The 19,553-nt window shown below is 35.6% G+C and overlaps 1 protein-coding gene across 1 annotated transcript in view; it reads left to right on the top strand.

The window, feature by feature from the left end:
• Positions 1-15,726, top strand: part of LOC149533879 (peptidase uncH-like) — a 169,537-nt gene extending 153,811 nt beyond the window's left edge. The window contains exons 17-18 of the mRNA XM_089805069.1: positions 15,172-15,276; positions 15,382-15,726. Coding sequence (XP_089661195.1) covers positions 15,172-15,276; positions 15,382-15,495 — 219 coding nt within the window. The 3' untranslated portion in view covers positions 15,496-15,726. The remainder of the gene's footprint in view (positions 1-15,171; positions 15,277-15,381) is intronic.
• Positions 15,727-19,553: the final 3,827 nt, after the last annotated feature.

Below are 19,553 nucleotides of genomic sequence, written 5' to 3' on the forward strand. Positions count from 1 at the left end.
ATACTCCTCATTTGGTTAACATCTTTGAGACGCCTCGACCCATTTCTCAAACTCCATCCAATCAAATTGGTCGAAGCTGATATGTCAAGCGCCCTATCCACTATTCCTCCAAGAGTCTTGTTGATTGAAGATGTTTTGTCCTGCACCCATTGTAAGATTGAAGAACCGGGACCGAAGCAATCAAGGAAGAATATGATGATATGTGTGCAGATGAAGTGTTGAAAGATGAACATAAGTATCTACAAGTGAAAGGTTTAACTTATGTGGTTGATATTCCCACTGAATTCCATCTTGATTGGATTTGTTATGTGTTAAGCGGAGTCCATGATTAGTTTATATGGCTGGACAAACCACACAGATTTTCCAAAACAACGATTCATAGAGTTACAGGTTTTTGAGCAGAAAGAGAAGAATGCACACTAAGAATGGTGGCAGAAAATTTAGTTACCAAGCAAACTGAATCTAGTATGTTGACAGAGTGATGACGATTGATGATATCGAAGGCAAGGAAGTTCGCTTCGCATCAATGGTGATAGGTTATAGGGAATATCAATCAAATCGTACAAATAGTATGTCCAGTGGTGCTATTCATGCTGCATATCCAATTGTCAAAGAAGATATGGTGTATGATCTATGTGAAATGATTAGAAGTCAATTTTTGGTGAGCGTGACAGAATCAAGAGAGGTAAGTAGCAATCACTCAAGTATGGTGCCTTACTAGTATGTATATTTTTCTATACCAAAATCTCTTTCTTGGTTGGGGTAAAGTTGCATGGTCAGCGAGCAAACTAGTTATTACTTAGATAGGCGATTTCATAGAGGAATTAGGTGAAAACTATAACAATGTTTTTGATTAAGGAAAACAAGATTTGAAAGGGCCCTGAAACCCCAATACATAGTAACAACAGACCATAGGAGAAATAGGTCACCAACCAAAAAGGTGACTGAGGTGGCTACAAAGATAACTCAGTACAGCTTAACCACTTACACCAGGTTTTGACCGGGCACCTGGAACCCCAAACATATTTTGAAGGGTGCTTGAAACCCTGTACAAGACTAAAGATTTTCAATGAACGCTTAAACCAAACGAAGCAACAAACAAACGCAAAACTGGTCACCCCGCAAAAAAAAAAGTAACCAAGGTGATAAAAAAGCCTATCACTAGCCAAGAGAAAAGATCCAACAAGGAGGCAGGGCCAGATACATCACGATTTGCCCTTTGATTTAGAGCCTTCCTTGCATGATCGAAGATTCATTTCAAAAGGGGGAGCAGATGGCCTAGATTTCTTTCCTTTAACCGTAGTCCAACCATCCTCCACCTTTGTTGCCTTAGCAGTCCAATCCCCTAAGGAAACAGAACGCCCTGAGGAAACCGAAACAAACTCCCCCAAAGAGCCCGAAGCCACTTGGTCATCCACAGAACCAGGAGAAAAGTCCAGTGCAGGGGCGGGGACAAGAGGGGTCTGAGCCCCAACAGGACCAGGATGAACATCTAGAACCGGGGCGAGAGAAGGACTAGGGGTCTCCTTCTCCACCGAAGAAGCTTCAACAGAGGAAATAGCTGCAAGCAAGGGAGGAACAGAGGAGGGTTCCAAAGCAGCAGGAGAGCAGACTGGGAAGGCAGGTGTTGCAGCCACCTGAGAGTCCAGGGAAGGGTCATCATCCCCAACGGGAGGGGCTTTGAACATGGTGTAATGATCGTCCTTAGCGTTCTTCCACCAAGAAGGAGACTTTTTTGGACTTGATTTAACAGAGGAGCAGCAAGCAGCAAGGTGATTGGTCTAGTGGCACTTCCGGCAACAAAAAGGGATGCCCTTGTTATGTGGGGTTGTTTCAAAAATTTCCAAGCTAAGATGCATGAATGAGAAAGTATTCCAACTAAAATAGTAGAAAGGTACAAAAATGGCATTTTTTTCTTCTAGACATAGATACATGCATTATGTGGGTAGTTGAACCTATAATACATTGGCTTCCACCTATGGGATATGAAGTAGAGAGCGATTCGGTAAGTCAACATGTAGAGGAATTCTGTCAAAACCTCTCAAAAAATAGACAGAGATTTGGTACATATGAAGAAAAGCCTTTGCTAACATCCATAAGGAATTGAGCAAACTAGTCATTGAAGGAAAACATATAGAATGTTAGCTAATCTAGATCAAAAGTCTAGTGGCGATGAAGCAGATATGTCTGGTACTATTGTAGTAGAAACTAATGACCCATCAGAAAACATTCCTTCAGGGCCCATTTGTTTACTGGAATAGGAATAGGAGATGTATTTCCTGTTTGGTGCCCCAAATCAGAATAGGGAATAGGCAAACATATTCCAATTTTGCCCCTAAAATGAGCATATGTCCATTCCAAAAAATAGTTGTTATTGGAATGGGCCATTCCTATTCCCAATCTGATTTAAAAAAAAACTTAAAATATAAATAAATTTAATTATTACTTTTACTTTTAATTTTAATTTTTTTCTAATGTTTAATTTTTTTTTAAAAACATTTTTTTATAATATTTTTTATTATTATATCTATTTGTTTTAAAAAATGAAATAAATTATGTCTCATTAACATCAATGAGTAGAATAAAAATGAAAATAAGTTAGCCTTTTTACCATTATTGAAAATTAACCAAAAAACAATAAATTAAAACAAAAAAATTTAAGGGAAATATTTTTAAAAATACAAAACTTCACCTTATTCCTATTCCATTTTTGTACAACCAAACAAGGGAGTAACATATTCCCAATCAAATACTAGGTTAACCAAACAAGAATGGGATTGCTCTTTTCCATTCCCATTCTACAAATGGGCCCTCAAATTATAGAAGGGGAAAGAGTAAACTGAGAGTGAACCTACAAAGACGAAAGGACAAGGTACTTTTGCTAAGAAAGAGACACATAAAGAAGAGGAAATTCACAAAGGGAAATAATGATCTAAAGGAATTTGTGAAGGAAGATGTAGAAAGAATAGTCAGATAGGGAAGCCTCAGAATTGATAAAGAGAGGAATGACAAAGAAGGCCCCTACTATTGATGATGTTGTATAAGGTATTTTGGAAATAGATGACTAGCTTCAGTGGGTAGAAGATATAACTTGGGTAGTGATGAAGATATGAAGAAAATTGAAGGTGCAATTGTGCATCATCTTCACAAATTTAGCAAAACACCTTTAGAGATGCATTATTTTATTCTTGATGAACTATTTCAGTTGATAGATGCTAAATGGACTACATCCTTGCAATTAGACAGAGAAATCATGGAGATAACACTGATGCTAGTGTAACCCAAGCTAAGCTCTGGAGATGCCAAAATAAAGGTAGAAGTTCACAAGAAGCATTTCAAAATAAAGAACAAAACAATTAGGTTTCTAATTAATGACAAACAAAATATACACAATGAGACTGTTGAGACATGGGAGAATATCTTCAAGATAAAGAAGGATGCAACACAAGCAGAGAAAGAACAAACTACATCTGATGCACCTATTTGAGGTAGATGACACCTTTACAATAAAACATACAATTGGTGATGTTGTTCTTGATGTCTTTAAACAAGTGCAAAACATTGAGGTACAAAATGTTGAGTTCTCACAAACCAGTGGAGTTGACATTGAAATAGTAGACATCAAAGGTGAAAAGGATTCTCCCTCACCATCTCCTGTGGAACATACAGAAGAATTGGTCTGTGAGAAGGAAGAAAAAAGAATCAAAGAAAGTCAAAAAAGGTTGAAGAACATTATGCAAAAAGGAAGTTAGGTCTTGGTTAGTCGAGTGAGAAGAAGAGACACAAATCTGTGCAAATTGTCGAAGAAGAAGAGGAAATAGACGAAGAAGATACAGTTGCCACTCTAGTGGAAATTACCAAATTGAAGCCTAAGGAATTGATGAAATACTCAGAGCAATAGGTTGAAAGAGACAAGATTAGATCTAAAAATAAGGCAATAGTTTTGAGACAAGCTAGAAAATTTTCTAGCTGAGTTAGTACCTGATGTAGAGTATAATGAAGAAGATTCAGTGATCATCAGATGGATACTCTGATCAAGGCCCAAACTTGCAAACTACAACAATGAAAATTGTAGAAAAAAATTTGGAAAAGAAGATGATGGGAAAAATGATGGAAAAGGTTATAGCAGATTAGGACTGATTAATAGATTTGGTAAAGGAAATCAAGTCAACATTGAATGAGGCAAGTCAGCTGTTTACTAAAGTATCAAATCATTCTGGTTTTGTCAAAGACTTGGAGCAACAAAGAGGCAAAGCTGAAAAGGAGTTAGAGAGCTTGAGTGGTCACTTCATCCTATTCCAAGCTTAGTCACTATTTATAGTGGTCAAGTGAAGCAAGTTTCTCACAAGTTGAAGCAACTACAACATGAACGAGATAGTAGAATGCTAGATCTACTTGAGCTACAGTCAAAATAGAGATCATGCAACACAATGTGAAGAGGTAGAAGGTATAATTGCCTTACCAGGCAAGTTTTCTAGACAATATGGAAGAGGTAGCTTTTAGCTTACATGAGCAGATAATAGCCGAGTCATTTGTCGAAGTCATGGGACACATCCTTGGAGTCAACAAAGACAAATTTCAAGATGCTTTTTGGCAGGATGTAAGTAAGATCTGTACTGTTGCACATACGTTTAGTTTTGCACCTTTTGCCTTGACAAAGGGGGAGAATGTCTAATGTGATAGTGGGGTATATGGAGAAGTAGATAGGGGAGTATATGGAGAAGTAGATTGGAAGTAAGTAACTGAGTAGAGAAAGGGGGAGCATTATTGATCTAGTTTATAGAGTGTGATTTGAGGAGACATGTCTTTGCCATGAATGCCAAAGGGAGAGATTGTTGGCATTATGATGATTTTTGAGTGCAATCATAAGAAATTACTTGCTTGGTTGTCATTGATGGCAACTAAGTCAAAACAGTCAAGTTCTACCATCAGTGAAGTAAGATCATATTCAGTGAGAACACTATATGATTGTTAGTGTAGGCAATTTACTAAGTCCAAAAGAAGGGTAGATGGTGAGGACAACACTTTGGTGGTAATTATGGTCAACGTGGAACTATGTAATGTGATTACAAGTACAACATCAACGTGGTTATGTTTAGTGTAGTTGCGACCACAACTCATTTGGTTGATTGGTGAGAGAGTTTGTGCTGTCATAGTTGTTAAGCTAGATAAGAACACTTGAGTTCTTGAATAACAAATAGTAGATTCCAGGTCAATGAGTGGTATTGGAAGTGCGATGCTATTTGGTGACAAGATGATGAAGATTAGAGGTTATGATATGATGAGTTGGCATTTTTGGGATCGATGGAAATGTATATGGAAGATTTAAGATGGTGCAGTGGAGAAGTTAAAATGTGTTTGATTACCTTGGAAATATGATAGGAAGATCTGATTGCAAGTTGATGCAATCATGGTAAAACGAATCCTAACATCAAGATATGGGAGTTACGTATGCTGTTTGTGTGACAAGATTGGAATTTAAATGAATGGAAAGGATAAAGTAGCAAAAGCAATGTTTCTAAAATATTTGTTCTTAAGAAGTAATTTGATGTAAAAAGAGAGCATTCGGTGTTCTAAGGTTGCAATCTGTATTGAGCAGAAAAATAATAGATATAGAGTGCAGAGAACAGATTGGATTTGGTAGAGAAGTAGTGCCGTATCCTGATCTTTTATCTTGTTGTTTCCTACTAGTTGCAACAAGCAAATCCCTTAATCGGGTGAACTTTAACAAGTTCTTATTTGTAAATCCCTTAACCAAGTGAACTCATAGAAAGGGTTTTGAAATCCTCTTGCAAGGTAAATCTTAGTAGATCTAATTGTACGTTTAACAGGGTGCAATTCATTAACCCTTAGAAAGGGTAATTATACTTCCTAATAGGGCAAAGTCATTTATTGCAGTAGTGAGCTTGTGAGTGTCATCCCCCCGTGGTTTTCACCCTCTAACCAAGGGTTTCCACACAAAAACATCTGTCATGTGTGATGGTTTTGTGGATGCTTGATACTGTTTTTTTATTTGCTTACATTAGTTACATGCTTTGTATTTTGCTAGTTGATATTGAAGTTGTGTAGATTGGTTGTTGAATTTGTACATTACCTATTTTTATTGACTCACCTCTCCCGACCCCCCAAGGATTCTAACAATATTCGTAGGAGGCTTGAGCTTGCTCCATTTCTTTTGTATTTCGCTGTTGCTATTTGTGAAACATGATAAATCTTTGTTTTTGCTTTTGTGTTATTCAATTTGCATATACCATACTTGACTTTCCCGATCACCTCTTCAACTTTGGAACTTTGATCACATAAGGAATTCCTGTTCTTCTCTTTCCATATGTGTGAGACAAGCATGGAAGGGGAAACATACCAAATATTGCCCAAAATACAACAGGTTTTGACTAGCCAACTGAATAAGAAATCAAGCAGATTGCCATGTCTATGGGACGACCACCCAAGTGAATCTTGTCCTCAATCCGACCATTGTGATGTAAAAGGGCAATTAAGAAAGAGGTGGTTAGTAGATCTGCCAATCAAAATGTCAAAAAGACACGTTTGATCCATGAATTCCAAAGCATGGTGTCAAAAGTCCGTACTTTTGCCATTACCACTTCATGTAAGACATGACGTGATAATTTTCTTACTCTCCCATAAGAATTTCTAAATTGGGGAAGTAATGTGAGAATTAGCTACCATTAGAATTCTTCTAGAGTCGTTAGAATCTTTCGAGATAGTGCATCCCTTGGAACCACATTTTGCATTTCCATTCTTCATCTGGTTTCTCCACCGGCTTTGAGGCTTTATGGATTCAGCTGTCGACCGGCATAGATATTCTCATTTGGCATATTGTTCTTCTCTTACGGTTATGAGAGCTGACACTAGCACTAGATCTTGTTGTTGGTATGCCCAGGCCACCTCTCTGTTGAGTTCAATCGGGATTGAGATTGATCATCTTCCTCCTTACCAGTTCTCCCTGGATGCTCCTACTCATCTCCTCCCCTCACGTCAAGAGTTGAATGAGCATGTTAGACAAGATATCTATAGACAATACATTATCACCACTCGGCATAATCCTCTTGGCGGATTATGTCCGAAGATGGCCTTTTATGCTGAACATTTTCTTGAGATTCAAAATGGTATTATTGTCCACCCTACTTATCTGTATCGGTGCTGGAGTCACGCTTTGAGATTCTTGTTGGGCTCCTTCAGAGGTGGCTCACACTGTCTTTGGCTCCAGATTGATCACCATATGGATAGAGAGGATCGTATTTGTTGACTGTGTACTTTGACGAAGGTGGAGACTGATACTCACTATATATTTTGCTGTCCTATCTACAGTGAGATCAGAGGAAGATTTTACTGCTTATTCAGAGATTGCTTTTCTCTTTCAGCATTCTTTAGCTATATCGACTAGAGGTGCCTTGCACTTTACCTATCGGAGGCCACACAGCTACATGAGCATACCTTGCAGTCACTCATACCTTAGGACCATATTTCAGATCAGCTCATCACTGCCTTTTTCTCCCCCCTGTCTCCACCTCGTGGTGCAAAAAGACCATCTAGTACCACTTACTCCTGATCAGTTCGACACTGCACCAGTCTTTCCAGGCAACGACATTCATCTAGTGTTTCTCAGCGAGGTTCTAAGACTTTGGATTGTTCACGGTTATACCCTTATGTGATTGATTTCTTTGTACCAAGGAAGGACTCTTAGTCCTTACCTTGGTTTTTCTGGTTTGGTGTCTTGTCTTTTTCTTCTTCTGAGTCACTGTTTGGTGCTCCTGCTTTGGTTGGCTCTTTTGTTTGTATGCTCAGTCCCATAAGCTCTTGTGGTTTTCTCGTTGGACATTAATACTATTATCTTATCTATCTTATCTTATCTTCAGAGAACCACACCCCTATATTCCTTGGAAGACATTTTGTATCCCATTGGATAAGTGGAATCTTTTCTCATCCTCCAAGCCTTCACATAAGAATTTTCTCAAGAAGTTATCCAAGATTGTTGTGACTTTTCTTGTCATTTTAAAAAAGACATTACATATATTGAGATCACTAATAAGATTGTTTTTGTCATTAAAATGTTGCCTGCCTGTGCTACCCATTTATTTCTCCAAGCTATAGTTTTATTTCTACAATTGTTTTTTCCCCCAATGAGCTGCCTTCCACGTCTCATAGAAGAATAGAGCACCAAGGTATTGCAAGGGAGATAGAAGATGGAAAATCGAAGCATTCTAGCAATCTTTCTCTACAAATCCTTCTATAGTATTAAAATAAAACAAATCAGTTTTCTCTCTATTAACGATTAGAGTAGACTTAGAAGAATATTTATCCAATGCAACTTTTAATCAGTTTTTCTTCTTTCAAGGGGGCTTACCTAGGTATCATGCTATTGTCTTTGAACCTGAGCATGAGTGATGTATATCTTCTGCAATGTTAAACATGATAAATGATAAATCTTTGTTTTAATCGCTTTCCATATACTATCCTTGACTTTCCCTGTCACCTCTTCAACATTGGAACTTTGATCACATAAAGGAACTCATGTTCTTCTCTTTCCATATGTGCTAGGCAACCATGGAAGGGGCAACATACTAAATATTGCCCGATATACAACAGCTTTTGATTGGCCAACTGAATAAGAAATCAAGCAGATTGCCATGTCTATGGGACAACCACCCAAGTGAATCTTGCACTCAGTCCCACCATCGAGATGTAAAAGGGCAATTAACAAACCAATCAAAATTGCAAAAAAACACTTTTGGTCCATGAATTCCAAACCATGGTGCCAGAAGTCTGCACTTTTTTCATTACCTCTCCATGTAAGACGTTCCGTGATAATTTTCTTACTCTCCCATAAGAAATACAAAATTGGGGAACTATTGTGAGAATTAACTGTTAAATTGTAGCTTTAGTAGAAGTGAAGTACACATTATATTAAGTATATGAATTTGTGACCATTATATATGTATATATATACATTCTCACTGTTACATATTTTGTAATAATTATCATATATATATATATATATATATATATATATATATATATATATATAAAATAAAGTATTTTCTACGGTAGCACCATGAATAGCACATAGAAGAGCAGCACCCAATACTCCGGCAACTCCCATCATATGAAATGGATTCAAGGTCCAATTATGAAAACCTTGCAAAAAGAGGATAAATAGGAAAATAGCTACTGCGCTAAAACTAGGTGGAAAAAAACCAACCAGACTGACCTAATGGATAGATCCAGAATATGGAAACAAAAACAACAATCGGAGTAGAGAATGCAATTTCATTATAAGGTCATAATTGCACAGATCAAGCAAGTTCAAATTGGCATAACATAAAGCCTATTAGACCAAAAGCACCATGAAGAGCAATGAAAGTCCATAGACCACCTAATTGACACCAGCGAGTAAAATCTCCTTGTGATTCAGGACCCCATAATAGCAGCAAAGAATGTGCCAAACTTAGCAGGCGTGGAAATTGTAAAAGTTAAAAAATTACAGCCTTCCAAATAGGAACTGGCCAATCCATGTATATATATTGATGTATCTTGATATCAGGCAGTTTTAATAAGTAACTATTGTCTTAACTAAATAGATTCATGGCACCTTAGGGCCATGACTCTAGTGGCCCTTGGGCCACGTAAGAGTCATGTCCTTACGGGGTCATGAGTCTATTCAGTAACATACTTATAGTTGACCGATCATTGGAGACTAAGACATCAATAACATAGGAAATAATCTAGTCTTATCTGCGATCTGATCTTCAATATAGTGTGCATACATTCAGAACAGAATGCAGTTTGGAATATACAATACAGTTTGGAATTCGTTGCAGTTTGAAATATAGGATACCTTGAGTAATCTAATAAACATATAAGCTCTCATATATCAGAAGTCTGAATTTATTTCAGTCTTACATTATGGTATATTGTATTTCATATTAAAATTAAAAGGATATTAATATTTCCCTATCAGAGGTCCTATTAAACTTTTACATGGTATCAGAGCCATCCTGATAGAGGAATTCAATTTTTATAACTTTTGATATCAGATTGTAATATCTTCAAAATCAAAATGGTCAATTATGTAAGGTTAGAAGATAGACTTGAAGGAGCTTCATACTTTGGCGTGTCGTGGAAAATTCGTGTAATGATTATTCTACGAGAGATAGAATTAGAAGAATATATAGAAGCAAATAAACCAATACGTGAAAATGATCCAGACAAAACATGGAAAAGATACAATAATAAGGCCATGAAGATTATCATAGATTTTGTGAAGGAACACATTCTTCCCTCTATATCAAGTCTTTAGACAGCTTTTGAGATATTTTCCACAATTAAGAATACTTTCAAAATTAATAACACTAGTAGATTGCTAACATTGAAACAAGATCTACTATACATCAAAATGAACAATGGAGAATCAATTAGGTCTTATTTTTAAAGAATTTCAGAGTTAAAAGATCAATTTGCGACTATTAAAAATCAAGTAGATGAGAAAGAACTTAGCATTATAGCTCTAAAAGGACTACCCCTATCTTGGGAAACATTTATACATGGTCTAAGTTCTCGACCAGATCTTCCTAAATTTGAACTACTTAAAAACGAATTTACTCTAGAAGCGTCAAGATTAATTTCTAGAGGAATTAGTTTAAATCAAGAGGGAGACATTCAAGTTCTTCAAGTCAATACCAACGATAAAGGAAAGAAAGGTAAATTCAAATGAAATAGAAAGGAATTCAACAAATCATACAAGAGCGAGATTGGTTAAAAGTACAATGCTTCAAATGCGACAAATTTGGTCACACTCATAACTTCTGCCCAGAACAAAAGAAAATTCAAGCAGCTCTAGCAGAAATCAAAGATGAAAACTTCACATTCTATCTAGCACTCTCAAGTGAATTAAACTCCAACAAAAACACTTGGATTATAGACAGTGGAGCATCACGTTATATCATAGGCTTTAGAGATAAATTTGAAAGCTTTGAAGGACATTCCTTTGAAGAAGTAACCATTGGAGACAACTCTACACCCGGTAAAGGGTATGGGATCATGTTCAATTCAACTAAATTCAGGTATTACTCTTCAACTTAAGAATGTTTTTATTGTACCTGGCATAAAAAGAAATTTGGTATCTATCTCCGGTCTCGCTGATCAAGGGTATTGAATCACCTTCCAAGAAGATAAAGTACTATCTTGGCCAAAGAATTCCAATATTAAGAAAGCTATATCCATTGGATTTAGAGATGAAAGTTTAAATAAACTTTGTAACCAGCAAAATTTAGCCCTAAATCATAAAGCATCAAACACAAATGAAATATGACATAGAAGACTAGGTCACCTTCATTTCTGTGCCTTATAATCCATTGGAAAAATGGTAATAGGGTTACCTAGTCTTAAACCTAATCATTTAGGCATTTGCAAAGGATGTGCCCTAAGTAAAAACACAAAAGGGTCCTTTCCCAAAATTGAACATAAATCTAATTTTGTACTTGAACTCATTCATACTATCTATGTGGTCCTATGTCTTTGTAGCTTCCCTAAATAGATGTCTCTACTATTTGATCTTTATAGATAACTATTCTAGGAGAACTTGGATTTACTTCATTAAACAAAAGAAATCAATCGAAGTGTTATCCAAATTCAAAGAATTCAAAGCCCTAGTTGAAAACCAATGTGGATAGAAAATTAAAACCCTAAGATCAGATAATGGAGGTGAATACATCTTAGAAATTTTTAAAGATTTTTGCGTTTTTTGTTGGGATTAAGAGGGAGTTTTTTGTACCATATAATCCTCAACAAAATGGAGTCGCAAAATGAAAAAATAGAACCATTGTAGAATCAGCCAGAGCTATGATGCATGATCAAAATCTTCATACCTCTTTTTGGGCTGAAGCTTCTAATACTGCAGTTTATATTCAAAATAGATGTCCTCATTCGGTATTGGAAAATACAACCCCCGAAGAAGTATTTACAGGCAACAAACCAAATTTAGGCTACCTAAGAATATTTGGGTGTCCAATTTATATTCATATTCCTAAAGAAAAGAGAACCAAATTAGAACCATCTAGAAAGAAGGGTATACTCATCGGATATAGTGAATCATCCAAAGGTTATAGGATCTATGTCCTTGGTGAAAGAACCATTGAAATCAGTAGAGATATAAAACTTGAAGAAGACATTGCCTTTAATCTTTCCAAGAACATTGATGAATCATACTCAGAACCTACTATTGAACTAGATGAGAATCCTTCAGTAGAGAATCAAAGGGAGAATGATACTGAACATATTATACCATCTATCCCAAATTTAGAGAATACTAAAAATCCTAATAATAAAAAGAGACCACCTTGGGCTAGAAAAATGGAAGAAGAAAATCATATACAACCTGATGAAGTAGTAAGAGAAAACAAGAGAACAAGGAATCATTCATGGTATGTAGCACTACTCTCTGAACTCATCGAAACAGAGCCGACAAATGTTGAAGAAGCTTTATCAAGAAAATCTTGGAAAGATGCAACGGTTGAAGAATATAAATCCATACTAAAAAATGATGTGTGGGATGTTGTAGCCAGACCCAAGAATAAATTAGTTGTCTCTTGTAAATGGCTATACAAAATCAAGCCTACACTTGACGACATCATTGAAAAATACAAAGCAAGATTTGTGGCTCGCAGATTCTCGCAAAAGGAAGGAATAAATTATGAAGAAACATTTGCTCCAGTCGCCCGATACACATCTGTTAGGACTATCATAGCAATTGCAGTATCCAAAGGGTGGAAGATAAATCAAATGGATGTTAAACAACATTTTTAAATGCTGAAATTGAAGAAGTATATATTGAGAAACCAGAAGGATTCATCATTCATGACAAAAATTCTCATGTATGTAAACTAAAGAAAACACCGTATGGTCTTAAACAAGCACCCAGGGGATGGTACAAAAGAATAGACAACTATCTCTCGAAATTAGGGTATTCCAAGAATGAAGCTGATCCTAACAAATACTTCAAAATAAATGGGGATGATATGATTATTCTTGTATTGTATGTTGATGATTTACTAATAACAGGTGAAGAACATCTTATAGCTAAATGCAAATAGGAACTAACTGCAGAGTTCGACATGAAAGACCAAGACTTTTTCATTACTTCCTAGGTCTAGAGGTCTGGCAAAAGGAGAACTACATTTTCTTAAATCAAGGACAATATATTGTTGATATTTTAACTAAGTTTGGAATGATGGATTGTAAACCAGTAACTTCTCCTATGGAAGCTAATTTACATAAACTGAAGAATGATGGATTTGAATTTGAACATATTGATCCTACTTACTATAGGAAGATTATCAGGTCACTGATGTACTTGGTTAATACTCGTCCTGATATCTGTTATGCAACTAATACATTAAGTCAATTCATGTGTGAACCAAAGAAGATACACCTTATGGAAGCTAAGCACATCTTTCGATACTTAAGAGGTTCAGTGGGTATGGGACTCAGATATGATCAAGTTGAAATCAATCTTAATGGATATTCAGATTTTGATTGGGCAGGCAGCTCTACTGATTGTAAGAGTACCACAGGATGTTGTTTCAGTCTTGGGTCAGAAATGATTTCTTGGTTCAGCAGAAAATAATCTTCAGTTGCCTTAAGTTCCACTGAAGCAGAATATATAGTCTCATCCATGGGAGTTAGAGAAACAGTATGGTTGAGAAAGTTGCTAGTTGGGTTGTTCAAGAAACCTTTGAAGCCAACTATTATTCATTGCAATAATCAAAGTTGTATCAAGATTTCGACAAATCCAGTTTTTCACAATCAATCTAAGCATATTGAGATACCTTATCATTACATTAGGGATATGGTAGATCAAGATGTTATCAAACTAGATTACATAAGTACAAATGAGAAAACAACAGATGTCTTCACCAAACCTCTTGCCAAGTTCAAATTGGAATAATTTAGAGTTAAACTTGGTATGATCAAATTGTAATTATGGATATTGAACTCAAGTTTCAATTTTTATGTGTGTTTATGCTTCTAATTCAATAGTTGCATTAGATATGTAATGAAAGGTGACGATCTTTCATGGACATTTATATTCAAAAGGTAATTATTGTAAGATGATGATCTTACAAATGATAGGCATGTTATCATGATAGATTATGTTGTTCTTCCAGATTTTCGAAAGTCATAGATAACATACGTATTATGATTAGACTACATTCAATTGTTGTCCTAGAGTGCCGGAGTTCATAATACTTGTCAGATAGAGTTCATGACTTTGTGATTATAGTTATTTTTCAAGTCACTACTTTAGAGTGTTAAAGTCATATAATCTATTCTTTGGATGGATATCATTAAAATTGATATCATTTTTGTTAATCAACAGTTTGTGAGAAATTTTGATATTTCACTTCTCCCTCGCTAAGAGGGAGTGTTAAAGTGTAGCTTCAGTAGAAGTGAAGTACACAATATGTTAAGTATATGAATCTGTGACCATTATATATATTGATTTATCTTGATATCGGGCAGTTTTAATAAGCAACTATTGCCTTAACTAAATAGAATCATGGCACCCTAGGGCTATGACTCTATGTGGCCCTTGGGCCACGTAGGGGTCATGTCCCTACAGGGTCACGAGTCTCTTCGGTAACATACTTATAGTTGACTGATCGTTGGAGACTAAGACATCAATAACATAGGAAATGCTCTAGTCTTATCTGTGATCTGATCTTCAGTATAGTGTGCATACATTCAGAACAGAATAATATACAATAGGGTTTGGAATTCATTACAGTTTGAAATATAGGATACCTTGAGTATTATAAACATATAAACTGTCATATATCAGAAGTCTGAATTTATTTCAGTATTACATTATAGTATATTGTATTTCATATTAAAATTAAAAGGATATTAATATTTCCCTATCAGAGATCCTATTAAACTTTTCTATTAACAAGATCTGTTGCCGTTCACCACATACTTCAAAGTTTATATATATATATATATATATGCTTGACAAACTCCAAATCTGTATTCTGAATAAAAACTATTTTTTGTTTTGTCATAGTTACAGAAGATGCTTGCCTATATTTTACTACAATATGAAAAGGGAAAATTTATCTCACCTGTTTTTACAAATCATATTTATTGCCTCTTTAGGTTGTACCACCTGAACAAGCACGGAAAATTTATTCAGCAGTTAAGGAGAAAGGATTGCCTGTTGCCCTTATCGAATATGAAGGAGAACAACATGGCTTTCGAAAGGTACATTTATAATAGGATCAACTTAAATTAAATTTTATATGAATCTCTTGTTGGCTTCCAAATGACTGGGTACACCAAGCTTGCACTAACAAACTGAATTTACAGGCTGAAAACATCAGATTCACTCTTGAACAACAGATGGTGTTTTTTGCACGGTTGGTTGGAAAATTCAAGGTGGCTGATGAGATCGTTCCTGTCCACATAGACAATTTTGATTAGTAAGTCTTCAAACATGTTTGGAAGTGTTGCCGGATCATTCTTAGGAGCACTTATCAGTTGTAGTGTAAGATTTTGTTGAGTCTATGCACAATCTCTGGTTAAGGGACCACATATACGATAGGGAGACCAAATCTGTATGCATAGAGTTGTGAAGTGTATGAATGCAGATATATTCCTCTGATATATTACATTTATTTTCATATAATGCATTACTTATTTGGAATGGCAGCATGATACAATTGTTGAAATCAGCATAAAATCCCACTGTATATTAAATAAGTTTAATATTCTATAGAAGAAATAACAGTTTTGACTACCACCTTAGCTCCTTCCATTCCATCAACCTGTTCATTTTCTATTATAAGCATAGTGACATGGGGATGCATCCCCCCCTATTTGCCCCGCGCACCGGGGAGTTGGACATACCAGGGACTTGGGGACTCCGTTTCCCCATCCCCAGTGATTCCACCACCTCCACCGAGGATGGGGGGACGTCCCGGTGTTAACTATTTGCTGATTTGATTATTTATGTTCAATGTTTGATGTTCCAATTCAATGCAATGTTCAAGTATTTACTCTTTTACATCTTTATATCTTATATTGCAATAAATATTTTCATAACTAGCATTCTGAGTACCATATGTATAATATCTACAACCTCCCGGGTCCCCCACTGTCGTCCCCCTGCGGTCCCCCCGTCGTCCCCAAATTAAGGCTCCCCTATCCTGGAAACTTGTCCCCTCGTTTCCCTATCCCCCCATTCCCCAGGCCTTGTACAGGCTACTTGCCTTTAAGGCCCAACTCCTCCTATGAATTCCTAATTGAGATGGCAAAAGGAATGCGGATTGGAAGTCTCCTTACCAAAGGGACATGTATTTTCCCCTTCACCAGTAAATTGCTCTTTGAACAGCTGGTCCCCTCCAACTTGTTCTTCAAGGTTCCTCTAATGCTTCGCACCTAGACATTTTGGCATCTCAATTGACTACCTTTACGACTAATGCAGACTGGATGCTTAAATTTCCTTGTGTTTTTCATAAAGTGTATAATTATGTATAACCTACAGGTATCTCCATGCATTATATTGCTTTTCATTTTAGTCAATGTTTATTAATTGAATGATCAGTAATAATTTAATTATATTTATACTGAGGTAAATACATGACTATTGTATGTGTTACTTAGTGAGACATATTATGGTATCTTGACATGAAAGCTCAAGAATTTCCACTCTTTATTGTCATGAAAAATCAAACACATGGCACCCTATGTTAAGTGCTTATTGTGCCACTTAGGGCTAGCATTATGATTGATCTTCATTTGACAAAGCTCCCCTTTAAAAAAAATCTTTGTACAGTCATTAAATCAAGTGATGAAAATTGAATCTCATTCAAGATTTAATAGAACTAATGATGACACAAAATCAGAGTTTTGCTACTTGATAGTAAAACCTAGGTGAGGTGGATTCTATGATGCACACTACATCTTTAGGTATATTTTCTTCATCATCATTCAAGGTGACTCTAGATGGGGGTGGTTGTTATGGATTAACTCCTTTCACTACGTTAAGATGGTTTAGGAAAATGCAGCCTGGATGATTTTTCAGAGTGGGAAGAGAGGCATTCCTAATTTTGTTTTGAAATTCTATCCTAGAGTTATTGGTGTGAGGACGGGAAGGAAGTGATGTGTAGGTTGGTTTGGGTTGCAAATATATTGTTGGTTTTCTTTTTGGCTACCATTGATTTGTTCTTGTAAAAGATTTTTGGCACTTTCAAAACCTTTTGTTTGTGATAATTTTGTTGTTTGTTCAATTGATTCTTTGTCTAATGTTTTGATTTTAGGAACCAATTGAAACCTATTTATGGTTTAATGAACAAGCTTGGGTTTAGTGGACAAGAGGGTAAAAAAATGATCCATAAACTTAAGGCAATTATTCCACACTTCAGTGCAACACATACCTTAAAAAGGAGATGCTCATACATTTAACCACCTAAAGTGGCTACTTAGCCATTGATGGTATAACTGCTATAATCCTACCCTGCAATTAATGCACCTCCTTAAACAATTTTTTTTTCTTTCCATGTCTTCATTGCAAATTGTAGCTCAAATCAAAATCATTTCTCAATTTTTTTCCTATCCAATCATTAATTTCATTTAATATGTGGCGTCTTCCTGTGCTTCCCAAGTTTTTTACTTCTCTATCATCTTTATCATTTGGTCATATTTTCTATTATTAATTTAACACCAAACAATTCTTAATGATCAATCGGAGAACATTCTCACATTTGTTTGCCCCATTAACCTATTTTTGACATTCATTTTGACATATATTCATGTTCATTGCTTGGATATTTCTAGTAGTGCTAGTTTCTCTTTCATATTAAAAATGTAATACAATTGATCATGTCATCCAACATAAGGGAAATTGCTGGTGATCTCATCACCTGTTAGCCTTGATTACAAGAGAGTTGAGTACATTGAGTAATTACAATATAAAATGAATGACTTATAGTTAAATATTATATATGTAGGTTTAGGTGTAATTGACAAGTTGTTCTTTATGACGGTTAAAATTGATGTCCATAATTTTCCAAGTTTATGTCAGCAGTTCTCCATTGCTTACATTTTAAATTTCATCCCCGTATTATTTTTCATGCCATCTCACGACTAATGGAGTTATGTTGTACTTAGGATATAAATGAAGTGGAGAAATTTTTATTGCGTTGGAATCTTTACCTAAAGACAATTGATTTGGGAACGAGAACCATTAGCAAAAAGGATTAAGTCATATTTGGAAACTTGCAATTTACGAATTTTAATATCAAGAGATTGAGGGCATATAAATGAAAATGAAATCTAAATTGACCTAGAATTTGAATGAATATGCTAGTGGATTGATTAAAATAAGCTCTCAATTCAACAAAGATATGTATATTGTCATATAGTGTAGTGGCAATGAGATAATTGTTGGGTATGATAGAGTAGGGTGGCTACAAGATGCATTGTAAATGGGGGAAATAACACCATTGCCAAGGACATTAGCTGCTCCAATCTAGTGATCATATTCAAATATAAAGAAGAAAGAAAGTGCGCACAATAGTTACACAAGTCAAAGTTAAGTTCCTTAAAAAATATTGGAGAACCTAATTAGCCGATAGGCTATTATAGGTGGGCATTTCATTCTAAACCTGTCCGACACTTGAAAACAAGTAGTTTTTAAAGGTGGTTTTTAGATTTCAATGAATGCAATCTCAAGCAAAATCAACTATTTCATCCGATGCAATCTTTTGCAATAAAGGTGAGATATTGTATCGTGTCAATATTTAAATGCGTACATTATAAAACTCTTAAAGGTATGGTGATGGAGACTAATCGAAATGATTCTTTTTTGTATTTGACGTTAATCTTTTTAGTAGAGAGATGACATTTCAATGAATGCAATCTCAAGCAAAATCAACTATTTCATCCGATGCAATCTTTTGCAATAAAGGTGAGATATTGTATCGTGTCAATATTTAAATGCGTACATTATAAAACTCTTAAAGGTATGGTGATGGAGACTAATCGAAATGATTCTTTTTTGTATTTGACGTTAATCTTTTTAGTAGAGAGATGACAGATGTGAGAACCGATGTGATAGATAGATAGATAAAATTTTAAACGCGTTGGTTCTGCCTTCTCCTCCATGCTTCGTATTAGTCCTCGTGAACCCACATATCTATCCTTGTACTTTTCTTTAGGTTTTCTATGCCCTTGGGAAAATTTTCAATTCCTTGGTAGAATCTCACTTTGGACTCTTGAGCATGCTCATGCTTCTTCTCTAGGGCTGGCAATTCTTCTTATCGGTCAAGTTACTCGAGTATGCAGGGTGCTGAAAGGATAGCGTTTCAATAGTAAATCGATTATTGAGTAAATCAATGTTGGTGCTTCCACTGTCTTCAATTAAATGATATATGGATTTCTGTTTCAACAATTATTAGTATCTTTGATTACTTGCAATGATCTTCATCATCATGATGTTTTAGCGACTTATATGTATGAATGATCCCTAGATAATCTTC

Source organism: Cupressus sempervirens, chromosome 10 (genome assembly GCF_028749045.1).
Source record: "Cupressus sempervirens isolate cs-2001-9-10 chromosome 10, ASM2874904v1, whole genome shotgun sequence".
NCBI lineage: Eukaryota > Viridiplantae > Streptophyta > Pinopsida > Cupressales > Cupressaceae > Cupressus > Cupressus sempervirens.